Raw genomic sequence first — 27,692 nt, forward strand, 5'->3', positions numbered from 1 at the left:
GGAGCGCGTGGAGGGACAATCCACAGGATCTCCATGGCTTGGGCAACAGCAGGATGTCTGAGGAGTTTCAGTGAGGGCCCATGATGATGGTGTGCCAGAGGCCTTGAACCAGACTAATGACTCAATGCCATGACACTTGCGGGTGGGGCTGACTGGACAAAAGGGTACACTGTGTGACACAATGCAGTTCCCAATGCCACTAGGATGAATGAAGAGGTGTTGGAAAGGTGGAGGAGGGAAGTAGTTATTTTGCTTCAAATTAATGTTGGGGGAGGTCATGCTTCAAGGGTAAGGGGCAGACATGGAGGAACTGGGAGGTAAGCAGGATTGGAGTGCATGCTGTGAAATTCCCAAAGAATCAATAAAGTATTATGAGCCTATGGGGCCATTTTCATTCAATTAACATTCCATTCCCTGGGACCCATAGGTTTATGGCTATATCATAACGCAAAATGCATTCAGTTCAATTTACAAAAGTCTCCATAGTCTGTCATAATCTCAGCATCGTTTAAAAGTCCAAAGTTTGTCAAAGTCTCTTTTGAGATTCATGCAATCTCTTTAACTGTAATCCTCTGTAAAATCAAAATCAAAAAGTAGATCACATACTTCCAACATATAATGGCACAGGATATATATATATCTATATATCTATATATCTATATATATTACCATTCCAAATGTAGGGGAGGGAGCATACTGAGGAAATACTGAACCAACGCAGGACTAAAAGCCAGCTGGGCAAACTCCTTCAGTTCTCCACTCCTTTCAGTTCTGTTAACTGCAACGCAATTCTCTCTTTCAGGCTAGTTCTACTTCCTGTTAACAGCTCTCGTTGGCACATATCTCATGGCTCTGGCATCTCCAACATTTTGGAGTCTTCAGGCAATCCAAGATTCACCTTTACAGCTTCATACAATGGCCTCTCTCGGCCTCCATGCAGGAACACCCCTGACACATGTCTGGCTTTGGTGGCTTCCCTTAGCTGTGGAGGAAGATTCTATAAAGCCTTCCTTCTATCTTTGACTTTAAAGCCAGAACAATGTGGCCTCAGCTGCCAAGTTCTGCTGCATTCTGGGGTTGGAACACAGTCTCCTCGTTCAATTACATCTTCACCAGCTTTGTTTTCAATGGTTCCTTCACTGCCTAAGCTTGGCTTCCGGAAACTGAATCTGTAGACCAGGTCGGCCTTTAACTCAGAGGTCTGCTTGCCTGTCTCCTGAGTACTGGGGTTAAAGGCGTGTGCCGCCATGCCTTGACCTAAACTGTTCTTTAATGCCTTTTCACAGACTGGAAGCTTAGCTGGGTGGGGTCTGGCCCTCATCAGTCATCACTCCATTTATTCTTTTTGGCACCAGGCTTTTCTTTAAACTTCTTCCTGGTGCTCCTTTTCTCTTCAAACTTTATATTTTGAATTTTCCCTTGCTCAGTTTGCTCCTTTTCGTTATAGATCTGCTTAAGACTGGCCACTAATAACCAAGCAACACAGATAATGCCAGGCTGTTTTGAAATGTCCTCCGCCAAAGCTGTTAATCCAAACTATTCAATTTAGCCTCAGACAGTTTGTTTGGGTTTTTTTGTTTGTTTTCTATTTTTGCTTCTTGGACAAGGGCAGAAAGCAGCTAGGGTCTCCAGGCCACATATTAATAGTCTTCTGTGAAACTCTTGAGCTGGGCCCCCACAGTTCAAATTATCTTGAACCACTAGGATGGCCCTTTAAGCCCTACTTAAAACATTCTCTAACCCAAAGTTCAAAGTCTAAATTCCTCCAAACAAAAGCATCATAGGCCTGTCACAGCAATACCCCAGTCCCTGGTACCAACTTCTGTCTTAGGGTTTTATTGCTGTGAAGAGACACACTATTAACCACAGCAACTTTTTTTTTTCAAGACAGGGTTTCTCTGTAGCTTTGGTGCCTGTCCTGGAACTAGCTCTTGTAGACTAGGCTGGCCTCAAACTCACAGAGATCCTCCTGCCTCTGCCTCCAGAGTGCTGGGATTACTCCCCAGCTCATAGCAACTTTCATAAAGGAAATTATTTAATTGGGGCTGGTTTACAGTTCAGAGGTATAGTCTATTATCGTCATGGTGGGAAGGATGATGGCATGCAGACAGACATGGTACTGGAGAAGGAGCTGAGAGTCCTACATCTGGGTCCACAGACAAGAGGAAGAGGCCAAGATACACTAGGCCTGGATTGTGCTTCTGAGACCTCAAAGCCTACCTCTAGAGACACACTTCCTCGAATACCACTACGCCTCCCAATAGTGCCAGTCCCTATGAGCCAATGGGGCCATTTTCATTCAAAGTACTACAAAGTCTAATTAAGCAGATAGTTTAACAAAGTATTTTATTTATACTAGAGGCTAAATAGTTATAGATAAATGACTTCTCTGTTTGGTTTGCAAGTAACATTGAGATGATTTTATTTAAATTCTCTAAGCCATAATAATAATTATATTAATATAGTAATCTGCCGGGCAGTGGTGGCGCACGCCTTTAATCCCAGCACTCGGGAGGCAGAGGCAGGCGGATCTCTGTGAGTTCGAGACCAGCCTGGTCTACAAGAGCTAGTTCCAGGACAGGCTCCAAAGCCACAGAGAAACCCTGTCTCGAAAAACCAAAAAAAAAAAAAAAATATATATATATATATATATATATATATATATAGTAATCTTATAAGTATTGATCCTGTCTCATAAATATGAAAGTAGAAAGGCAAAAATATCACATTTCATGAGTAACTTGAATACTTGTTACTCTAAATATGATCACACTCTGAATGTCTTGTATTATGTTATTTTTCTCCAAAAAGTACATTACTTGAAAAAGCTGTTCCTATCTTTGTAGTTGCAAGTTTAAGCACCCACCCTATGGGGACAGTCTTCCTTCATGTAGTGGGGTAAAGTGCACTCTTAGGGGTTTTCTTTCCCTCGTACCAGGCATCTGCCTGTTCTCAGATCATAAGGCTCTGCACTACCTCTGTCTCTAGAAAGAAGAACACCAGCACATGTCAGAAACAGGAATTTTCTCAAACAGTATGTAATGTTCTAGAGGAGAAAACAACAGATAGAATAGACAAAAGAACACTAGAAACCTTAAAATGCATCCTGTCCTATCACAAGCCAAGGACACTGTTACATAAATCACTGTTCATACAGAAGAGGCTTTAGGATTAGATAACCAACAACTGAATAAACATTTATACTTAAAAACACTATAGAAAAAAACTTTAAAATAGGCCAACAAGCTGCTGCTTCTGTAATATGACAGAATATGTTTTAAACTCCCTAGGTTGTTGCAAGTGTTTTCTAAAATAAGCAAAGAAACAGAAAACAAATAAGGGAAAAGCTAGTTTAAAATTAGGTTATGACACAACGTATATACAGCCAAATAGATTGAGTGAAATGTCCAAGTTTTAGTAAAATCACAATTAGGCCACCATACCCCAGCTTCTCAACTTTACTCCTATGCCAGCAACCTTATCTTCTGCAGTTTTCTTGATATAAACCTGACAGCTCATTTTCCCCCTATCCATTATGCCTTCAAGTCCCTTCTTTAATAAACCTAGATCCACGACCAAAGTCTTAATAACTAGTGGGCACAGTGCCACACACCTATAATTTTACCTTCCTGGGAGGCTGAAGGCCTGAGTACAAGACCAACCTGGGACGCACAGTAAGACTTCTACTTCAAAAACAAAGCAACAGCATGCAACTCTAATAACTTCCTTGTATACATCTTCTAATCTACTGTACCCTTTCTACCAAACTTTTAGACAAACTTTAACCATGGTATAACTTAAGATTACTTACAAGAAAAAGTATTCTATTTGGTCTGTTTCTATTGTATGAGGCAGATACTGCAAGTTTCCAGCCAGGATCTATGTTTTCTTTTCTTACAAAAGAAATCTTGATTTTACTCAGGAAATTCATATACCTGCTAAAATGCTATACTTCCCAGGCTCCCTACAACAGGAATCTGTGACACCAGAATTTACAATTCTGATGAGTCAGGGAAAGATCTTTCAAAGGACCCAATTCACTCAATAGATGTGGCTCTAGAAGGGTCACCCATTCACACAAGGAAAACAGCACTCCTGGAGATATGTAAACAGAAAAAGTAATTCACAGCCCTGAATCATAGTAGTGCTGTGCTCTGCCCTGAACTACCTGCCTTCCATGTTTGTGTGACCTGAGGATAATAAAAAGTCTTATTATCTTTAAAATAATGTTTTACTGGTATATTTAAGGTGTCCAGCATATCATAGGATACTCATAGATAGTAAGACAGTCAACACACTTAGATCAACTCACATAGTCATTTTCTTTGTTTTTATGGCAAGAACAAAAGAAGAAAACCATTCTTACATACTGTGAGTTGTTATTTTAGCGTTTCTACTATTTACAATAAATACAATTCCTGACTTGTTGGCCTATTCTATTTCTAACATAGCTAACTAGAGACACTTTAAACTTGCATGTAAGATTGCATTAGGCTCTTTACCAGGTTTACTACATCTTTGCCCTGGCCCTTCAACTCATTTCCTATAACCCTCACCTGCTTCCATCCTGCTCACGTTTGTATGTTCAGACACACCGAAGCCCTTGTGCACTGATCACACCCAACTGCTGGTCCCTAGGCCTCTGCAGGGCACCTTCTCACACTTTACCTGATTTGCTTCTTTCAGGACGCAGTCTTGCCTCTGAAGTAACTTCCCTAACCCTCTTTCCAAAACTGCTCTAATGCTCCCTCCCACTGCTTTCTGACACTTCTGACTGCTTTACTATGTGAAATCATGATTGCTTATTTCTTGTCTTACCCCCCAAAAGGAATCTCCCTGAAGACAAGAACCTTGTGTGTCTCCTTTTACACTGTATCCCCAGTGATCATACCTGGTGCTCAATAAACACACTGAAGACTCGTGTGTGTGTGTGTGTGTGTGTGTGTGTGTGTGTGTGTGCACGTGCACATGACTATATGGAAGAAGTGTCTAGCCAGCCATGCCCTTCCCACCATGAGTGAGCAATTATGGTGCAGGGAGAGAACTAGGGAGAGTTGACATCAAACTTCTATAGGCCAATCTCAGACAATTAGTTGGAAATTAAAACAAACAAACAAAAGCAACAGTTACAGGCTGAAGCTGGAGTTCAGTGGCAGAGGACACCCACCATACCCTAAGTTCAATCTCCAATATTAAAAAAAAAGATTATTATAACACAGTTAAAAGCTTACCGAATAGTTATTTTGTAATTAAGAGATTGTTTCAACTGTTCACTTAGGCTTGTAAATAATTAATAATTCTGCATGTGGGTATTACTTTATAAAGGTAAATAATCTACTTAATCAGAATCAGGCATTGTCATAGAATAAAGGCAAGATGTGGTGATTGTTTTTCTCACAGTGATAAATGCTTGGAAGAAGTGGCTCATGGAGGAAAAGGTTTATTTTTTCTGACACTATGGAAGGATACAGTCAGTCACTCATGGCAGGAAGGGCCATGTGGTGACAGACACATTCCTACGGCCTCCATTACAATTCTCCTGGAGTACTTAGTAAAGTAAAAACTATAAAAATAAAAGTAGTTACAAGTAATTAGAAGTGCTCACAAGGAAAACTAACAGAAACAATTATTAGCAAGGGCTGTGCTAAGTGTCGAGAGAACATGTTTCTTGGTAGGGTGTGATAGCCCCTCTAAGTAACACTTTCACCTGTGAAAAGACAACTAAAAGATCTTAGTTAAGTTCACTTCTAGTGTGGCTAATCTATATGGGCTGTTATAAAGTAGTATATAGAAAGACAGACTATGAAAAGTAAGTTTTTAAAGGCCCAATGAATCAAAAGTAAGCATTCTTTAATGTCAATATTTCAGTTAACTTCAAGAAAATAAATGCCATGCTAATATGTACACTGTACCTTTCTTAGACATTCATATTCCTCACGAAGTTCTCCAGGCTTGCTCAATTTGATTGGTGCTCTGAATATAAACTCTGGAGGAAAAGGAAAATACTTTCAAATAGAGTTTTATAAGAAGGAAGCATGATAATGTCCTACCGCTGACCACCACATTATAAATCACGTTAAAAATTATGTTTTGTAAGCCAGGAGGTGGTGGCACATGCCTTTAATCCCAGCACTAGGGAGGCAGAGGCAGGCAGATCTCTGTGGGTTCAAGACCAGCCTGGTCTAAGTTTTGTTTGTTTTTTAATACAGGGTCTTAGTATATAGCTCTAGCTGGAACTCACTATGTAGATCAAGCTGGTTTTGAACTCTGCCTGTCTCTGCTTCTATGCTGGGATTAAAGGTGTGTGCTATCACACCTGGTTCAAAGTATGGGTATCTTAGTTTGAATATTCCCTTATTAATTAAGTCAATATTTACTAAAGGTTATAAATCAGGACTGTTCTAAGCACTGGAAGAAATATGAACAAGTACAGTCTTTGTGCCATGAGTTACAATCTTGTGGAGGAGCCGACACAGGTAAACAAGCGTTTACTTCTGAATAGTGGCAGTAAATGCTATGGAGAGGAAGCCAATGTAGGGTGGAAGGAAAAGTCTGTTTTATACAGAGTCGTTTGGAAAAGGATCGCTGATAAACATGTCAAAAGACTACAAAGAAAGCTATATTTGAAGCCCCTGTGTCACCTCCCCCCCCCACACACATACACACACAAATACACAGAAATACAGTCTTTTTCAGTATGTAATGTATTTTCTTTAGCCCTCAAAGTCTTCCGTGCCTCTCATGAGCCTAAGGTACAAAGACACTACTTCCCAGCGTGCTCTTCAAGGTGCTCCACTAACTGATCATCTACAAAATCACTACATTGCTCAATCCTTGAATAATTAGCTACAAAACAGAAACCGTATACATTAATTTGTATCCTGTTTCCCCATCTAAAATTTTATCTTCTCTCCATTCTGTATATATTTCTAAATTGAAGACAGGAGGACTATAAGATGCATAAAGTACATGGTAGTTATGCAAATGTACAATAAAAATGAAAACTTAGAACAGGATTAAAAGTCTTAAATGTTATCAAAAAGGGAGAACCAGCCGGGCGATGGTGGCACACGTCTTTAATCCCAGCACTCGGGAGGCAGAGGCAGGCGGATCTCTGTGAGTTCGAGACCAGCCTGGTCTACAAGAGCTAGTTCCAGGACAGGCTCCAAAGCCACAGAGAAACCCTGTCTCGAAAAACCAAAAAAAAAAAAAAAAAGGGAGAACCAACCATGGAGGTACATGCCTAGAATCCCTGCACTCAGGAGCCGAAAGCAGGACTGCCATAAATTCAAGAATAGCTTGGATTACAGAGCAGGAACCTAATTTTAGAAAGGATAGAGGGGTACACACTTTATTTCTATAAATATGATAATAGCTTATAGCCTCGAGGTGTTTAGTGTTCTAACTATAGCAATAGCTTTACAATTTATTGATGACTCTACCTCCCAGTGTTGTTTCTAGAAAAACTAAGTTCCTCAAAAGCCCTTTGTTTGTCATTTTTCAGTAGTCTCAACTATTTTCAAAAGAAAGTATACTGAAGAATAAAGAGCTACTTAGAAACAGTGGCGTAAAGACCTTCACCCATAAAGAAGACAACCGTCACCCACCTCAAGGCCTGATAACTGTTTTAGTCGTACCCCAAAGCGCATTCCACTTACAAGAAGTGTATTTAAAAGTTGATGCTCTTATGAAGAAGAAAAGAAAAGAAAAGAAAAGATAGAAAAACTCCTTTATAAAAAGTACTTTAGGGGCTGGGGATGGCTCAGCTGTTAGGAGCATCAGCTGCTGTTTTTTTTAAAATATTTATTTATTCATTATGTATACAGTATTCTATCCATGTGTATGCCTGCAGGCCAGAAGAGGGCACCAGACCTCATTACAGATGGTTGTGAGCCACCATGTGGTTGCTGGGAATTGAACTCAGGACCTTTGGAAGAGCAGGCAATGCTCTCAACCACTGAGCCATCTCTCCAGCCCACATCAGCTGCTTTTTAAGAGGACCTGGGTTCAGTTCCCAGAACCTACACAGTGGCTCACAGCCATCTGTAACTCCAGTTCCAAGGAACCCAAGCCGTCTTCAGTCTCTACAGGCACCAGACACGCGTGTTACATACAAAAATACCTGCAGGCCAAACACTCATCACAGAAAACATTCTTTTTTAAAAAGAGTACTTCAGACACAGGTACTGAAAACCTATTCACACATATGTCAGTGAAACGTCCACAGAAACATCACAGAAGGCACCAACCCATCCGACAACTGAGGTAGGCAACTGGGAGTCTCAAAGGTTTGCTTACCACAACACCACAGGAGCATGGCAAAGATGGAAGAGAAATTTCAACAGGAGGAAAAAGAGAAATTATTTAATGATTTAAAAGGTAATGCTTTCAAAATTAAGGTCAATTTCTCTCGCCTACTACAAAAAGCAGAACAAAAATAACCTCAATGCTAAACACTGAGAGATTGGTTAAGCTAATTATGAATAGCCAGACAATTTAGCTATTAAAATTATATAGGGGACTATGCTGGTAACTTGACAACTTGACACAAGCTAAAGTCATTTGAGGACAGAACCTCAAATGGGAAAATACCTCCATAAGATTGGGCTGTAGGGCATTTTCTTAATTAGTGATCAACGGGGGATGACCCAGTGCAATGTGGGTGGTACCATTGCTGGGCTAGTATCCTGAGTTCTGTAAGAAAGCAGCTGAGCAAGCCACAATGAGCAAGTCAGTAAGCACCCCTCTGTGGCCTCTGCATCAGCTCCTATCTCCAGGTTCCTGTCCTGACTTCCTTCAATGATGAACAATGATACGGAAGTGGAAGTCAAATAGTCTTTCCTCCCCAAGTTGGTTTGCTCACGGTGTTCTATCATAGCTACAGTAACCCAAAATAAGACGAGGGATTTTTTTTTAATTCATTTATTGAGTACACTACACAAAGCCAATGGGCTGGGCAGTAACTAGAATGATAAAAGAAGTTGCTTTAGTAAGACGAAAAACCATTGTTAGAGTATGGTAGATAACTGACATGCTAGAAAAGGAATGGTGACTTAGAATTCACAAAAAGAGAAAAAGAAAATCAAAGTGCTAACACAAGAGAGAGTGTGTGTGTGTGTGTGTGTGTGTGTGTGTGTGTGTGTAAAACAATGGAAACAGTCACAAGATATTAGGAGATTAAAGAGGAAATGAGCAGTAAAGAAGGGAAGTGATGTGAGAAGGGAAAACACACAAATACGAGGCAGATCTTCCACAAACAAATTTAATATGGTTTATTAGCTAAGACAAATCTATAACAGTTCTTGGGGATGGAGCTCAACAACTGCAAAGATAACAGAGTCACACAGAATGAGCAACTACCAAATCGGTCTTAGAAATAAGTGCTGCAGTTAAGAGTCACGATGGGAAGAGAACAGGACTGGGAAGGACAGGCAACACTTTTGTAAGGAAGGGTGAAGCTGGACTAACCTACTGGCCAGTTTGCCAACTAATGAATCAGAAAACACTGACAAGTAGAGGTCAACAGACCTGCAAAAACAGATATAAAAATAGAGACAAGCAAATAAGACTTCTATACTGAATCTAAAAACAACCCCAAAAGCAATGTTTTCTTGTTAGACAATCTGCAATAGATCATCAGTAAAACCCTATGATTAAAGAGGTCACAGAATCAAATGTAGGTGCAGGACTCAGCAGCAGCTGAAAAGAAGGGCTTGGACCTCGGATCTCTCATCCAGGGCTAACAAAGAACCTCATGGGCACAGCAGCACATCCACCACCAAAATGGAATAATAGCCTTTGATTTCTTCTATGTGAGGCAAAACATTATTCACAATTGTGGTGGTCTGAAAGAAAATGGCCCCCATAGACTCATAAGGAGTGGCACTATTAGGGAGTATGGTCTTTTGGGAGGAAGTGTGTCACTGGAGGCAGGCTTTCAAAAGTTCAAGAAAGGCCCTGTGCCTCTCTTCCTGCTGCCTACTGATCCAAACGTAGAGCTATCAGCTACCTCTCCAACACCTGAGTGCAGCCATGCTCCCCATCATGATAATAATGGACTAAACCTTTGAATATAAGCCAGCTCCAATTAAATGCTTTCTTTTGTAAGAGTTGCCATGGTAATGGTGTCTCTTCACAGCAACAGGACACTGACTAAGACAACTATCATCAGTAAAATGATTCCAAAGTTAGAGTTCAGAATCTGGAACCAAAAAGACCTGCATTCAACTGTACCCTATCCTAGATTCCATCTGCACTATTCTTCCTTGCTAGTTTGATTCTTTAATCATAAAATGGGAGTATCTCCTATCTGAATAGTCTATGTCAACTTATCTTCCAGTATTTTCATCCAACTACTTTACCAAATGCTTTTAATGGGCCCAAAGACCTCTAGGTAAGCCAAGGAAGGCTACACAGTACAGATGCAAAGGGTTCAGAGGATGGGCATAGTCCACTGTGCAGAAAGAACCTGCACTTATGTCTAAGAACTAAGAAACACAGATCTGGGACAGCAGCACCATCCACTCCCCCTGGAAAGAATGGGATGAAAAACCAGCCAACACCGTCCTTCATAGGCATCTCCTCACCTCTCCTTCTTAGAACGCATTCTTCTAAAGCAGAATGGAGCACGCTTACCTGAGAAAGAACACTGTTCCCTCGGCGTCCCTCCTTTTCAGTACACTCTGCTCTTACGTCCACCCTTGCTAGGAACCTAGTCCAATGCCTTACACATATTAAGAATACTCCATTAAATACAGCATAAAGCCTTAGCATATAGGCAAAGTAAATTCCATAAATGCTAACTTTTCTACCTCCAAAATTTTTCTGGCTATATCAAACAATGCCTAAATCCGACAAATCCTTCATATCCTATATTAACAAACCTACTTATTTCTGTCAGAAACATCTGCATTGTGAGAGAATCACAAGAAGAGACACAGAGTTCCTAAATTTCACACACTGCAGGATAAATTTAAGTAAAATCGTGATGTGGTAGAAATTTCCCAGATTCTAAAATTCAAGAGATTTAGGTGATTGAACATAAACCTGAATATATACACAAGTCACACACAATATTCATACATGTTCTAGTTTCCTTTCTGTTGTTGACCAAAGCAACTTAGGGAGGAAAGTGGTTATTCAGCTTACACTTCCAGATCACAGTCTATCACTGAGGGAAGTCAGGGCAGGAGCTTGGAACAGAAATCATGGAAGAACTTGGCTTGCTAGCTTGCTCTCTGGCTCATACTTGTCTAGCTTTCTTATATAGACCAGGAGCACGTGCATAAGGCTGGTGCCATCCTCAATGAGCTGGGCCTTCCTACATCAGTTAATTACCAAACAACCCTCCACAAAAATACCCACAGACCAATCTGATCTAGGCAATTCCTCAATTAACGCTTTCCTCTCAGATAATTCTAGTCTGTGCCAACTTGACTGTTAGTGCTAACTGGAACAGCAAATAAGAAATCTGGCAAAATATATCCTCATCAGTGGCTGCCACTGAAATGCAAAAAACAATAGCATATAATGTCATCACTTTGTTGCTATTTTTTAACTTTTTGGGTTTTTTTTTTCTTTCTGTCTGCATATCTGTCTGTGTGAGGTGTTGGATCCTCTGGAACTGGAGTTACAGATAGCTGTTAGCTGCCATGTGGGTGCTGGGACTTGAACCCAGGTCCTTTAGATGAGCAGCTAGTGCTCTTAAATGATGAGCCATCTCTCCAGCCCTCACTGTGCTTTTTTGGTGTTCAATTTTCCTATACTGAATGCAAATGCCTACTAAGTTTCTCATCTTTAGGTTCTGCTCTCCTTAAATCCATCCTGTACACTTACTGTCAGGACAAGTTTCTCAACAGTCTTCAAGAAGCTTGTGGTTTATTCTTTTTTTTTTTTTTTTTTTGTATCCCTAGCAACTAGCACTGTGCTTGGCACAATAATTAATGACTACATTAACAAATAATGTATAAAAGCTTACGTGAGGTATTTCTTTCTCTAATCACCTAACGTGCCATCTTGCCTAAACCATACCACTTTCCAATCCAACCATTATTCAAATTTAGAAATGAAGAATTTCAGGTGCAGAGTTTTCCCAAAGTATCACAGCGACCACAGGGCCTCAAGCCAGAATTTACATTCAGATCCACCACTTTTCAATACTATCTTTCTTCCAGAATACTTTTCAGTATGCAAATAAATAATAGTTACACTTCAGTAAGGAGTAGAAGATATTACTAATCATGTATGTGTCTTACAATCCTTGTGATCTCAGTAAAAGTATAAATACATAATATTGCTGTTCCAGACCCAGCTGCTGCCAAGATCCATGTCTGGGTCCACAATCCTACCAGAGCTGGAGTCTACGCTGAAGTCCGAGTCTCATACTGCCACCAAAGGTTTTAAGAAGCCTGGGGTTAGTGTCACAACCCGACACCTTGGTGGTGTTCAGGGGACATCCCGATCTGAGTGGCCAGTGCTTCCACCAGGAGCCAGGATGTCGTCTGGGCACAAGTTGCAGCTGAGGGCCATGTCTGGGTCCATAGTTTAGCAGCAGCTGGGGTCTATGTTGATGTCTGTGCCCCGTGTCACCTCAGGGGACCATAGGAACCATGTGTGATGAAATCAGAAGGCCATGTGGAGTTGGCCCCACCCTTTGCTGGTCCAGCTTCTCTCTGGACATTGCAGCAAGAGAGCTGGCCTTATCCCCCAAAACCATGCTAAATGCATTTGCACAACAGAAACAAATAATTCACTATGCAAATATCTATTCTAATCCTTTTTCCCTTTTATTAAAAAGATATTTTCTCACATAATATATCCTGATTACAGTTTCCCCTCCCTTTATTCGTATGAGTTCCTCCCCACCTCTTCTCCCCTCCAGATTCATCCCCTCTGTCACTCATTAGAAAACAAATGGGTTTCTAAGGATAATAAGAAAATAAAATATAATAAGATAAAATAAAAACCAACACATTGGAATAAGACAAAACAAACAAACAGAAGGAAAAGAGACCAAAAAAAGGCACAAGAAACAGATACAGACACAGAGACCCACTCATTCACACCAGGAATCCTGTAAAAACACTAACCTGGAGATATTATATCCCTTTAAAAAGCTGGTTTCACTGTTTAAGATCACTGCTAACCATTTACATTGCACATCTTATCTGATCCTTGCAGTGCTCCCAGGGCTTGTTGGCATTACTCCAGACACTTACGCACAAGGAAGCAAATGCTCAGAAAAGGTAACACCTCTACCAATGCCAAAAAAGTAATAAAGTGAGAGAGCAGAACCAAATCAGGCAGCCGGCCTAGAGAACTGAGTATAGAAGAGCTACAGCGTCTGGACCAGTCAGAACGGGTCTAGTGAACGGACAGACTCAGTGCTTACATGTTGAGCACTCTGCTAAGTGCTGTTATACATAATCCCTAACCTTCAAGTAACCAGGTGCAGCTGATGATGTTTGCTTTTTATGGATCAGAAACCTGAAACACAAAGTAAGACAGGAAATAAACATATTCATGTGCATCACTCACAGAAGAACAGGAGATGTTATCCTGAGGGAAAAAAGAAATGGCTACTCATATAAACAGATGCCAATAAACCACATCTAGAACTAAAATGAACAAAACCTGAACTAAGACACCAGCTCAGTCAGTGAAGAGCTTGCCGTGAAGGCATGAGGGCCTGTGTTTGATCCCCAGAACCCATGCTAAAAGACAGCATGCACTTGTAATACCAGCACCAGGAGGTGGAGACAGGCAGATTCCTGGAGCATTCTGGTTAGCCAACCTAGCCTAATCAATGACTCCAAGACAAGAGACCTCAGCTGGATTGCATCTAAGGAATGACACCTGAGGCTGTCCTCCCGCCTCCATACAGACACACACAGAGGGGGGAGGGGGCACATTAGGTTTAAGTAGGAATTATGTGTGTGGAGACATTTAGAACAGTGTTCAGCACTTAAGTTTTAGTCAGGGTCAATTTACTAGGTAGGCCTGGCCCTGACCTCCTTTAACCATTAACTGCTTTCTACCAACGTGAGGTAAATTATCTCCAGCTACTGGGAAACCAGCAGCAATTCATAAACAAATAGTCACACCTGCAATATGCTGCAAGAGAGAAACATGATCTCTATCACCTTAGCTCTCAAGCTCTACCAAAATCCCAAGCATGGGGACTTTCCAAAGTCACGCAGAGAGACCGTCCTCCTTTATGTGCCCATTTCCTTTCTTTCACTAACGGCCATAGAGTACTCTACACTGCTGACTTTTCCCTGCACCTCTCAGTCCTTCAAATAAGCTCATCTTCACACACCTTTTTATCGATATCAATGGCATTAGCTAAGCCTTTTATAACTTTTCACTACACATTTTTTAAGATTTATTCATGATGATATATAAGAACTTTGTTCATTCACTGTAATAACAGTTACAGAATGACTCACAATTCATTGCTACTTTTCTCAAGGAAACTGTTCTTTTTCCAGTTCTGCAGTCTGAGATGACCGTGAGCATGCACACCTGTGCGCTCCCTGAGATCACCACTACTGGAAAGGCTGAATCAAGAGGTGGTAGATACCTATACCAGATAAGGTCAACACCTCAATGGCTCTGGCTTGGGCTTGTTAGACCTCTTCTCACTGGGATCCATTCTTTTCTATCACGTACTTCCTCTGAACTTAACCTGCTGGGTTCAATCCCCAAGCACTGGGGTGGGGTGGGTTCTGAGGTTTCACCACAATGTGTTTAGTTAGGAGGGCTCTGTGTTTTCTAATTCTTGCTGGGCTTCATGAGTCTTAAAAGATTCAGGGTTTTTTATTAATTCTGAAATATCTTTTTTTTTTTTTTTTTTTTTGGTTTTTCGAGACAGGGTTTCCCTGTAGTTTCTAGAGCCTGTCCTGGAGCTAGCTCTTGTAGACCAGGCTGGCCTCGAACTCAGAGATCCGCCTGCCTCTGCCTCCCGAGTGCTGGGATTAAAGGCGCGTGCCACCACCGCCCGGCCAATTCTGAAATATCTTAAGTCATCACATCTTCAGATTCCACATCCCCCTCATTCTATCTGCTTTTCTCTTGGGATTACTATAGCTGGAGCTTCCTGATCAATCTCCTCCGCTCTTTTCCCTACGTTTCTATTCTAATGTGCATCTGAGAGCTTACTCACATACTGGCCTATTCTCATCTATGTAGAGCACTGTTGACCCTACTGAGCATTCTCCCTCACTGTTTCCACTGCAGGTAGTTCCTACAAATTATTTCATGTCTTGTTTACTGAGCTGTTTAATTCTGGAGATCTTTACAAAAAAAGGTATTTAATTCCACAATAGCTTTAGTCGTAACTACACTTGCTTACTGGGGTATCAATTCTGGAACAGCTTTAGTCCTAACTACGCTCATTTTAATTATCTTTTGAACTAACACTATCAGTTTAAGGAGCTCCTGTCCTGTTTTGTCTGTGGACTCTCCTTTTGTGGGGAACTCTGCAGGCTCATACTGCCATTTCCACGGTGAGTTTACTGCAGCTGGCTTCTGTAAGAACCCTGGGCTCTCAGAGGTAGGAGAGTGTCCCTGATAATCTTGTTTTAGTTTCTCCATGTGACTTAAATAGTTCACTATCTTGGAGACATTTCTTCTATATTTCTTAGTTATTTGAACAAAAACCTCTAAGATCTTGAGTATGAAAAAGCTATACATCCTTTGCTCTAGTTTCTTAGAAAAACCCATCTAGTTTCTTAGGAAAACCCCAGGGCTATGCAGAAGTCTTAGCTTCTTGTGCATGGCTAAACTCACCCCCCCACCCCTGCCCCAGGAAGAGAAAAAGAGAACCTCCTTACTCAGAAAGGCTTCAGCAAATCCCTTGAGCCTGCTGGGGGTTAACGACTTGACGGTTTTGATAGCTCCACGTCTGCTGACTGCAGTCTCCCAGCAAGCTCGGGAATGTATGTGAAGTCACAGTTCCATATTCACCAGTTTGTCTGGTTATGTGCCGTCTGCCTTAACCATCTTCCAAAGACAACTGGGGTTTCCAACATATGTGTTACCTTACCTCATCAGAGAGTCTCTAAGGTGGAATTCGCCAGTGCATCCTCACTCTTGGGCAAGGTGTCCAAAGTCCACTATCACCCAGCAAGTCCTGTTCCCCCATCCTTCCACTCTCTCCTAGACACTATGTGTACTAACTCCTAGGCCAGACTGGATTTATTGTGACCAATAAAAACAAATAGATAAGTGTCTTAAAAAATAATAGGAACCAAATATTCTGTAAATTGATCAAATAAAGTGTGATGAAAATGGATATCATATGCTCAAGTAAACTCACATACAAATGAACTCAAGGTAACTCTCCTAAATTAACTAGAAGTCAGGGAGCAGGAGTAAGAGAGGAAGCAAGTACCACCTGAATCCCTGCTGCTCAATCTGAGTCCACAGAGCTGAGGGTTCTTTCCATGGTAATTCATTTCATTGGTGAAAGAGAGGGTGAGGTAATCTCCAGCTGAGTTTATAAAACACATAAGCAAGGGGAAGGCACATGGTTCCTGCTTAGTGCAACACAAAAGGGCATGCTCAGGTATGTCAGTAAGGAGGAAGGGTGAGTCGCTTTATATATGCTGTAACAAATCCTCACAGATCGGAGAATGCCTGTCCCTTTATACAATCACCGCTTCATTGTTCACTAGTCCGAAAACAATTTAGGCAAAACAGAAAGCAGATGTTGTCTGACAAACAGACCAGAACTCTTTGCTTTTCAAGGAAAGCAAATGTTTAAAATGTTTGTTAATCGTAAGTGAACAGGGAGTATGAACAGGGATGTTTATGCAGGGAGACTGTGGGATTTAAACAAACAAACAAACAAACAAACAAAAAAGGATAAAAAAGGTACTATTCACTTTTTATCTACTAATTTTTTGAAATTCAACTTTAAGACAAAAATAGAAAAAAACCTGTCAACTTAAAATGGTTATCAGCCTTTGTCTAGATCATCCCTTCAATCATTACCTAGAGTAGAAGAAAAAAGAATTGTCCTAAAACCCAAAAAGTTCCTGTTTCAAGATCAAAGACAGTATAATTTAGAAGTATTTTTGGCTTTAATTCTCAAAATTCTTTAATCATTTTCAATAAGGCTTAAATATAATTACTATGTACAGTTCTAAATCTATGCACACCTATGTAGTAAATGTTTTTAAATCAACACATTAGAATGCCTTTAAATTTAGAATATAAGTTCCATGAGAATGAGATTTGTATTTTGTTCGCTAGTGTGAACAATGCTTAGCAAAATGTAGGTATTCATTATAACCCCCTGCATGCTGCTCAAAACAGTACACATACTTAGTATGTCCACACAGACAAGGACCTGTACAGCCTAAAGATTTTGAAGTTCCACTTGGAGTCAGTCTTGATCTGATCACTGCTGCAGCCTTCACACATAGGGCTCCACAGATCAACAGAAACAACTAGTAAACTAGGTGTAGCAGTGCACACCTATAGTCCCAGCACTCAGGGAGATTCTCCCAGACTGAGGGAGAAGGGTTGCGGTAAGTTTGAGACCAGACCAGGATACAAAGTGAGACCCCTGTCTAAAGTAAATAAATAAAATGCCAAGCCACAAAAATATCAAAAACACAACCAAAATTTTCAACAAGCACAGACTACACTTTTCTCATAGACAATCCAATTCTAAAAGAGACATTGTACTTTGAAATGATTTTTTCTTTCTTCCCCGGGGAGCTGAAGACTAAATTCAGGGCCTTGTGCTTGCTAGGCAAGTGCTCTACTACTGAGCTAAATCCCCAACTCCTTGAAATCTTTTCTGAAAAGCAAGTTGTGCACATTGGTACGTGCTTGGATCCCACCACTTGGGAAACTAAGACTAAAAGGTCTCAAGTTCACTGCCCGACAGGCTACATAGCAAAGTCCTGTCTCAAAAGACAAAAATATAATAAGCGGCTACAGTATCATGTGCAGGAGAATGAAGTGGGAGGAAACCACTTGACAGCAGGAGCTCAAAAACAGCCTATGCAACAGAGCACACCCTGGCCTCAAATATATAAACAAATAAATCTAATGCAGTTTCACCCCAGTCTCGCAAAGCAGGCCTAACCCTTCCTTTATTAGCTGGTTTAACTGTGCCTTAAGAACCCACCAGGAGATACACTTCCTAAGGCTCCTGAAAATGACCTCCTGCTGCTCTAGTTACTCCTCACGAAACCACAACACAAGTATCTCAGGCTCCTCCATTAAAAGCCATCATGAGCCAGGCTGGTGGCTCACACGGGCAAGCTCAGCACTCAGGAGACTGAAGCAGAACAGTCACTAATTCCAGGCCTCCCTGGTCTACAGAGAGCTCCATTCAGGCTGGCTGGCCTATAACGTGAGATCTTATCAAAACCAAACCGAGGTCAACATGGGCCTTTTGCTGTCCCTGACACTGTGTTTATCTTCTACCTCACTGCACCTTGTAACTGGTAGTTCTCTTCTCCCCTCCACTCCAGTCTTCCCTCTGAGCAATGAGGACCCAGAATGAAACAGGTCTTAACCTCTTTTTTTCTCTTTTCTTTACATGATACTGTAGCCGCTTATTATATTTTTGTCTTTTGAGACCTTGCTATGTAGCCTGTCGGGCAGTGAACTTGAGACCTTCTAGTTTTAGTTTCCCAAGTGGTGGGATCCTTTGAAAATCTGTTGAAGCTGTGGGTGACCTCTCCATAAAAATGCACACACTTACGAGACAACTTTTATAAGTTATGTATGGGTCTGAAGAGATGGTTCATGCTTTAGAGCCCCAGCTACTCAAGTTCAGTTCCCAGCACCCACCTGTCAGTTCCTAACCATCTATGACACCAATTCCAGAGACTCTGACACCCTCCTCTGGCCACCTTGGGCACCAAGCACACATACACATACAAGTTTGAAAAAAAACTGTTTATAACAGAAAAAGATTCCACTTAAACATACACCAATAGATGGCTAAATGTTATACCCATTTAATAAAATTCCATACAAGTATAAGAGCATTAAAGACATTTTCTGTCCTACTATACATGTATATTAAACAAGCAAACACAACTTGCAGGGCTAGGGAGATGGCTCTGTGGCTACGAGTGTTTGATCTGCAATGAGGACTTAAGTTCAAATCCCTATATTAAAGGCCAGGAGCAGCTACAGGTGTCTGTCATCTCAGCACTGAGGGGCAGACTGGAGGATTCTGAGATCTTGCTGACCAGTCAACCTAGCAAAATGAAGAGCTTCCAGGTCCCTCAGAGAGCTCACCTCAAAGCAATCAGGCATAGAGGAAGGTGTCCTCACCTCAAAGCCAAAGGCAGAAAACAGTGGTTCTCAACCTGTGGGTCGCAACCTCCTTGGGGGTTGAATAACCCTTTCACTGGAATTGCCAAAGCCCATCAGAAAACACATTATTTACATTACGATTCACAAAAGTAGCAAAATTACAATCATTAAGTAGAACGAAAATAATTTTATGGTTGGGTGCCACTACAAGGTGAGGGTCACATTATGAAGGTTGAGAGCCACTGGCATAAAAGAAGGTATATGACATCTTGCTCTGTCTTGTTTGTCCACTTAAACATGCACCAATAGATGGCTAAACGTTATACCCACACACACACACACACACACATTACATACAGAACAATGTTCATTACACACAACCATTTGTATAAGAATAGCAAAGTATAAATTTTAATTTTGGTAAGGATTTGGTAAGATGCATACTTATAAAAGAGTAAACAGAACACTGGAGACAGTAGAAATGAGGAGAAAGCAGCATCACCAAGTAACTTTTTCTATTTGCCTCTGACTCATGAATGGTGAAAAGGGTTTTGGGTTTTGTTTTGTTGAGAAAGAGTCCCATGTAGCCCAGGCTGGCCCGAAACTTATCATGTAGTCAAGGAAGATCTTGAACTTTCTAAGATTCTGTCTTAAATGTGGGTTACAGGCTCGTCCCATCACCCTCAGCACAATTTATTATATTTTTGTGTATTTATTTTGGGAGGTGTGTCCACACATGGAGGCCAGGGGACAACTTTCCAGAGTCAGTTCTCTCCCTTAACTTACGTGAGTCCTAGAATTGAATTCAAGTCAGGCTTGACATCTTGCTGCTCCCCATTAAAGTTTTAATTTAAAAAGATTGTGTATAACTTCAGTGAATACCCACTAAGGCTAAAACATAATTGCCAAGCCCTATTTAGCAATTTTTTTAAGTTTTGTTTTTTTGAGCAGCTTCTCACATAGCAAAGAAAAACCTTGAACCCCTGACCCCGAGTGCACTTCCCAAATACTGAGGCCCCAAGTTTATGTCACCATGACTGGTTCAGTAGCGTTTTCCTATTGGTCTAAAATTATTTGGCTGAATAATATATGACTGCATATACTCGATGATCCAAAAAGGAATTTAGGAAAAATACTTTTCATTATGACCCGCATACAACTGGAAGACACAATTAACTCAATAAATCCTATGGACTCTTATTTTAAGTAAATGTCCTTACTCACTAATAGCCTATCCTTTATGAAAACAAACTTCTTTAAGGAAGAAAAACTTTACACAAATCAACAAGCAATGGTCTCTTTCATAGTTCAAATTTCAAAGCAGGTACTTCACAACTGCTCCTAGAGATATAGAAATAAAAACTGCTATCTTATTTGACTATACAATCAATGTAGTAGTAGAGAGACCAGAGAAATTACCTTATATATTTATAGTCTCAGAAATTAAAGAAAACTAAATTGAGCAAGAATCAGATGGAATTGGATTTTTATCATCAGGCAAGTTATTTAATCTCTCTAGGCCTCAGTCTCATCTATAAAACAGAAAAAAACATACAACTTTGCAAAAGCACTGTGATGTTCGAAAAATAACAAAAAACACAGAAAGTAAAATGAAGACCACCTCAGCCCTTGGAGAAGCAAGGTGTCTTTGGCAGGTGTCCCTGCTTGAACCAAAACAGATGCATTCTGGACCCTGTAGTTTCTAGGAACTACACTTTCGTACACACAATGCAACGCCTGCCTTCCCCTACAGAAAACAACGTGAGGCAGTATTCCTAATATAAAAGGGCTATCAAATGGCATCTCCTGACTTTACATTTCTTAAAAACCTATGTTGCCTGGGCGTGCCCCCAAAGAAGCCTGTCTTGGTTCGTGTTACAGAAGGGATTTTCTTCCTCAGACTTCAGCACCAACAAGAGATGGGCTGCCGCTGCTGAGAAAGGAGTCCTGCAACAGAACTTTACATTGCCAGCATCACAGCCGGAAACCTACCCAGAAAGACAGAAAACCGCCCCAGTCAACCAATCTTCGTCTCCAAAACTTAAATCCCACCCGGCTTTTTCATCGAGCGCTACTGGCGTTTATGATCAGTATTATCGCAAATATAAATAGATGGCATTTATCTCATCGTCACTATGTGACAGGCTCTGCGATAAGCATGTATTTTTCAAGACTGCGTGAGCCGCGAGCTCATCCACCACCAACCCGCTCTGCTCTCAAGTCTGCAAAGCCCCCCTTTCACGGCGTCAGATTCGATCTGTACCCCCGAGCCTGGGATACCCAACACCCGCCGCTCATCCACTCGAGCCCAGGAAAACACATCCTTCTTAGAACACGACCTCAAGCCCCTCCGCCTAACGCTGACAACAAGCGCTCCTGGGGAATCCTCGGGAGCCCCTCCTCCTCCACGCACCAACTCCAACATGCCCCTAACTTGTTCCAAGAACTGTTTCCTTCCAAACTTGTGACTTAACGCAAGGCGCGGGGTCCCCCTCATTGCCCCGCCAAAGGCAACAAACCCGCAGCTCGCTCCAAAGTTCAACCTTCTCCAACCCCAGACGGCGCCGGGACCGAACCCGATCGCGACCCCGGGAGAGAACTCTGCACACCCGCTCCAGGAGGGCCCGGGATGATCCTCCACCCCGCTCACCAGGCCGGACCCGGGGTGGCTGGGCCTGGCTGGGACCCCAAGGGGAGGAGGGGGGAAGGCTCCACCTGGGTCCGCGCGCGGCTCCGGGTCCGGCCTGGGCCCCGCGCCGGCCGCGCCCCCGTCCCGGCGCGAGCGGCAGCGCTCCGGTTGTCCGCGACGGGCGCGCTCGCCCAGCAGCTCCGCAGCGGCCTGGCCGTCGTCGCGGGCCCGACGGCGGGCCCAGCCCGAACCCCGGGGACGGCAGCGACGGCAGCCCGGGCCCGCCGCGCGGGAGGCGCAGCCTCGGCACCGCGAGTGGCCGCACGGCAGGGCCGCCGCTTCCCCCGGGGTCTCCAGGCACCCGGCGCAGCCCGACTCCTCCGGCCGTGGCGGCGGCGGTAACACTATCAACGCGGGGCTAGAGGCCGGGCCCGGAAGCCCGGTCTTCGCGGCCGCCATCTCGTCACAGCGGCCCCGCCGGCCCCGCCGACTCAGAGCCGCCGTGGCCGCCGCGGAAGAAGCCCGAGTGCTCGGACCTGCAGCCGCCATCTTGTTTCCCGTTTGAAGGGAGAGTCCGTTGCGCTGGGGGGAAGAGTAGAGGGCGGGGCGCGGCGGGCATATATCTGCATATTCATGAGGGGGCGTGGACCTAGTGGCTTGGGGGACGTTTCTCCCTGAACCTCCAGCTCGGCTGAAAAATGCTCATTAATATTTAATGTTATTCTTGATATATCCGGTCGAAAGCCCGCCCTCCAGTCTTTGCCGTTTCTAGCACTGAATCTAGAGAGGCTGCGCGCTGGAAGGATTTATTTGGAAATTCTGAGCGACGTGGAGCTTTATAAAGTAATTACGTCTGTGTGAGCTATCCAGAAACCTGTCGAAGTGCTTTCTTGGGTCAGGGCCTGTGCTTTTTTTCTTCAGGACCATGACAGCTTGTTGTGATTGAAAATGAGGCCTACCGTGACCAAAAGTCTTTAATGAATGTTGAAATAACAACCCTGGCCACCTTTCCTCCTCTCTCTCTCCACATCCCTTCATGAAATGCCCTCCCTTGACCGGGGGCAAAAGCGCACTTTATTTCACACGTATACACACACCCTAACTCCATCTCTGACTCCTTCCTTGTTCGATACGAAAATGTAGAAACTCTTCTAAGTTTGGTTCTCGGTCCCCTCCTTTTCTCACTCTGTGTGCTCCCCTGGTCCCCTCACAAGAAGGAGGATGAGCCTTCTCAAACCCGGCATTGCTGTCTGCAGCTCAGAGTTACTGAAATGCACTATTATACGCTTGGATGTCTGCATCCCTCATGCACAAACCTAACCCCACAGTCCTTTCAAAACAGCCCCTCTTAGTTCCCACAGTCTATTCCCAGAACCGCGGCCACAGGTCCTCAAGCTCCCGGCCCGGGCATCATCACCATCTCCCACATCTTCTGCCATTTTCTGGCCAAAATGGCTCCTTTCCAACCTATTCTTGGCAACTTTATTTCCTGGTCTCACTCTTTGGTTTCTTTCTCATCATCTCTTACCTAGCTGGCAGCGGTGACTTTGGCAAACTGACCTCCTACCATGCTGCCCCACTTCCTTTAAGCCTTGTTCCATGGCTCCTAGAGTTCTTTCCTAAAGGCCAGCTCTGGCCATGCTATTCCTGTTTAAGCCAGGGAGATGTGTTCAGACTGTCCTGGAACTCGTTTTATAAACTGTCCTTCAACTCATAGAGATCCTCCTGCCTCTACCTCTGCCTCCCCTCCTGAGTGCTGGGATCAAAGGTATGCTCCACTCCTGGCAGGTGAGGTGCTCAGACTTTGTTGTGAAGTCCCTTTCAGGATCCTGAGGCTTTAGGAAAAAGAATGGCTCCCCCTGATGGAAAGATGGCCCCTCTACAACAGGTCTCCTGCTGTTGTTTTTCTGCCCTAAGGTACATTTGAACCAAGATGTTATCTTTATAGACAAGCAGAGGCTTTGTCAAGACATTAATTTTTTTCAATTAATGCTTTGTGTCAAGCTGACACATGTAGAAGGAGCCATCCAGAGGCCCCAGGTTCCATGAGATTATGCAGAGTTGGTGATAACCAATTCAAAGCAGGGTGACTGGTCAAACTCAGAAGCCAGGGTGAAATAAAAGCCATGGATTCCCAAGGTGGCTGAAGGACCGTCAGCAACTGGAGGGTCTGTGTTCAGACAGACAGCCAATACTGGCAGGCAGACATCTGATCTTGGCTGTGCTCTCCTTCATTCCCAGCATTTCCTCACTTCCTTCCTGCTTGAGGTTCTTGGGACACTTTGCCTGGTTCCCGACAAGGGAGACTTGTACAGAAAGTGTGCTGGTTTGTTTTGTGTTTTATGTCAACCTGACCCAAGCTAGAGTCATCTGAAAGGAGGGAGCCTCAATTGAAAAAAAAAAAAGCCTCCAAAAGATTGGGCTGTAGGCAAGCCTGAGAAGCAGTGATTGGTGCAGGGGGGCCCAGACCATTGTGGGCAGTCCGACCCTGACCTGGTGGTCCTGGGTTCTATAAGAGAGCAGATAGAGCAAGTCAGGAGATGCAAGCCAGTAAGCAGCACCCCTCATGGCCTCTGCATCAGCTCCTGCCTCTGGATTCCTGCCCAGTGTGAGTTCCTGCCTTGGTTTCCTCAATGGACTGTGACTCGGGGTACATAAGCCAAATAGACCTTTTCCTCCCCGGGTTGCTTTGGGTCATGGTATCTCATCACAGCGATTGTAACCCTAAGTCAGAAAGCAAGCACCATTAGAAACAGTCCCTTACTGTGAGCTGTTCGCTCTGTGGGACTTCAGTCTGAAGGGCCAGGAAGAGTGGAGCGGGCTTTCTTGGACACAGAGAGAAACAGGACATTTCCTTTTCCCCAAGGAGAAGTAAGAGACCTGAGTATCATTGGACCAGATGCCAGAGCTGATCTTGGTCCCAGTCCTTTGCACTGACTCACTTCCTCCTTTCTGCCCTCAGTTTCCTCCACGTTAAAATACTGGAACCCAGCAGTTCTCAACCTAGGGGCCACGTAAGTATTGGCACATGGCCACATGACAGCCCAGGGGCTGCCTCGGGCCAACCGAAGCCAAAAGCTGAGGTCGAAGGATGGCAGGACCTGTGAGGTTCCTTCTTTATGCTCTAAGAATGCTAACCCAAACTCCTAGAAAAGTCTGTTTCAATGGATACATTCAGAAGTCTCTTCCATTTCTCAAATTCAGAAGATCAGTTCCCAGTTTCCAGTCCCTTCTCTCCCCTATGCTGTTGCCAAAGTAATCTCGCTAACACAGTCATGGTGACGGAAGGCTGGGCGGATGGGTGGAGAGTCTTTCATGATGAGCATAGGATGGAGAAGAAGATGCTTCTAAAGTCTCAGATGTAAACCAGAGATTGTGATCCCAACTGACAAGCCAGCTAAAACAGCAACTGGGAAGGACACCAAACCCACACGGAGGACTGAGGTCTGTTAGACATTTTGTTCTACCTCATCTGTCACCATCACCTAGATCTCACCTCTGCTGGGCACTGCCCCTGTCTATGTATTTCTGACAAGAGGGAGAAGGAAGACTAGAAACTGGTGCCAAGTCAGAGGAGAAACTTGTCTCTCAGAAAGAGACTTCACACAGTACCAGCTGGTCAGCCACCTTGAGGGAGACACTCCAGCCCAGACAACAGACCACCATTCAGCCACGACTGCTTAGCTCTGCACACCCCTTGTACTAGATTTAAACCCAAGCTTCATGTTAGGGCCTAGAAGCTGGATTTGGCCAGAGGAAGGGGATGTGGTCCATTGGATCTTTTCATTCCTCTTCCCATGTGGCCACATTGAATACATTTTTGTCTGGTTTTCACTGTTGCTGTCTCTTTAATAGGCCTGTTGAGGGCAGGTGGTTGAGCCTGAGATGCTGGAGTGGAGGGCAGGATTCAGGGTCAGAGCCCTGCTCCCAGCAGTAAAGTGACCATAGCAGGCTTCACTCCTTTTTCTCATCCTTCACCGACTCCACAGACTCCCAGGAAAACGTGGGAGCCGTAGACTCACTTTAATGTTATTAGAACAAACAGCAGCGCAGTCCCGTGCTTCAGGGTGCTACACCTGCCTTACAGGCTGAGGGCTGCATGGCCGCCATAGTTCCTCAACGGGAATAGCTCCACACAGTCGTGAACGATCCTTAAAACTCTTCCTCCTCTCCATCTACACCCCTGCAGACCTTTGCTCTCCCTTCAGGCTGGTGATCCCAGCTTTGTTCTGCTGGGTGAAGAACCCAAGTTCCTCCATCTTGTCCTCCACCTTCACCTTGTGTCTTGTGTAAACTATTTCCCATAAAACATTCCAGTCCTCAGAAATGGCTAGGGGCAAAAGTAACAGGGTAGCCACCGGGAAAGTTCAGATAACTATAGAAAGTCCTTACCCAAAGGTCAGCCAATAAGAAAACTTGACAAACAACAGGCAAGGTTCGAAAATAAAATTTGTGAAAAGTCCCTAGATACGAGCCAGTCAGGAATGAATCCATCACCCCAAACCCTGCTAATGTAACTTTTCTGGGTTTTGCCTTTAAACAGTGCTCTCTAGAAGGGTAGGGTGCCTCCTGTTGATGCTGGCTTGAACACGTGTACACAGTAAACCTTGCTTTTGCATTTCGGTGAGTCGGTCTCCCTGGTGGTCTTTTGGGGTCCCCATGGACTGGGCACAACATTTGGGGGCTCATCCGGGATCCCCAGAGACCCCCCCCCATTGGGACCCCTGATCCCGAAGGGTTATTCTGATCAACTGGTAAGTCTGTGTTTGAAGTCTTGTTTGTCTGTCTTCCATATTTGTTGGCGGTGATCTCTGAATCTGAATCTGAACAGGTCAGTTTGCCCTGGTGGATGCACTAGAGGGCCAGCCTGGAGGAAGTGGGGAGATGTCTCCTTTCCTTGTCTGGACAGGAGTCTCGTACCTGAGAACACCCCCCCCCCAGGGACCCAGTCAGGTCCCATCTGTAAGAATATGGGGATCAGGTAGCTTTATTGAATGATTTCTGTCTCATCTGTACAGCTTGTGATCTTCTTGAGGCCGAATTGCCAGGCTCTCAACAAACCAGACCATCTGGTACCCGCAGGAGTCTGTTTTGGGCCCTTAGTCTAACTGCTGTGGTTGTAGATCTGTGTGTTCTTTGTATCTCTGTTGGCAACTGACTAGACTAGACAGACCTTTCTCTCTGCCTAATCCGACTGCACCCCCTTCACCTTGGCAGGTTTTTCCCTTAGAACCCCCATTCTGCATGACACCCTGACCCCTCCCATGCTGGTGGATGGGTTCCCTCAGCCTGCCCTGGGGGCTGTGAACCTCCATTTCTGTCCAAACCTGGCTAAGGTTTGGCTCTGTGGGCCTGGCTATAGGTGTTAAGCTTCAGTGGCTGTGTTGTGACACCAAAGCCAGACTTCCCTCCACCAGAGCTGCTTTGGTCATTCACATCCAATGGGTTATAAATGTCTGTCATCATCTAGAGGGGCTGATTACAAGTTACTATTGGTTAGGGTATGGAAAAAAACTACTGTTAGTCTCAGATGTTTCATGCTGGTACCGGATTTTATGTGATGTAAGTTTAAAGTTATTTTTGTTATAGTATATGAATGTTTCTGTTCTTGTTTAAAATATTATAGCCATACAGTATATTATATACTACTGAGGGAAACCATAAGAAAGACTTTGATAAGAGTTTTTATGTTGTCTGAAAAGTGAGCAAGACTTTAGTAAAAAGCGAGGAAGACTTTATGTTGTCTGGAAAGCGAGGGAGAAAGCAGGACACTGAA

General features: G+C 43.5%; 1 protein-coding gene across 1 annotated transcript in view; it reads right to left on the bottom strand.

The window, feature by feature from the left end:
• Rnf169 (ring finger protein 169) overlaps positions 1-22,465 on the bottom strand; it is a 45,462-nt gene extending 22,997 nt beyond the window's left edge. The window contains 2 exon segments of the mRNA XM_038313930.1: positions 5,913-5,986; positions 22,003-22,465. Of these exon segments, the coding sequence (XP_038169858.1) occupies positions 5,913-5,986; positions 22,003-22,465 (537 nt within the window).
• Between the last annotated feature and the right edge of the window lie 5,227 nt (positions 22,466-27,692).

This window comes from Arvicola amphibius, chromosome 12 (genome assembly GCF_903992535.2).
Source record: "Arvicola amphibius chromosome 12, mArvAmp1.2, whole genome shotgun sequence".
Lineage (NCBI taxonomy): Eukaryota > Metazoa > Chordata > Mammalia > Rodentia > Cricetidae > Arvicola > Arvicola amphibius.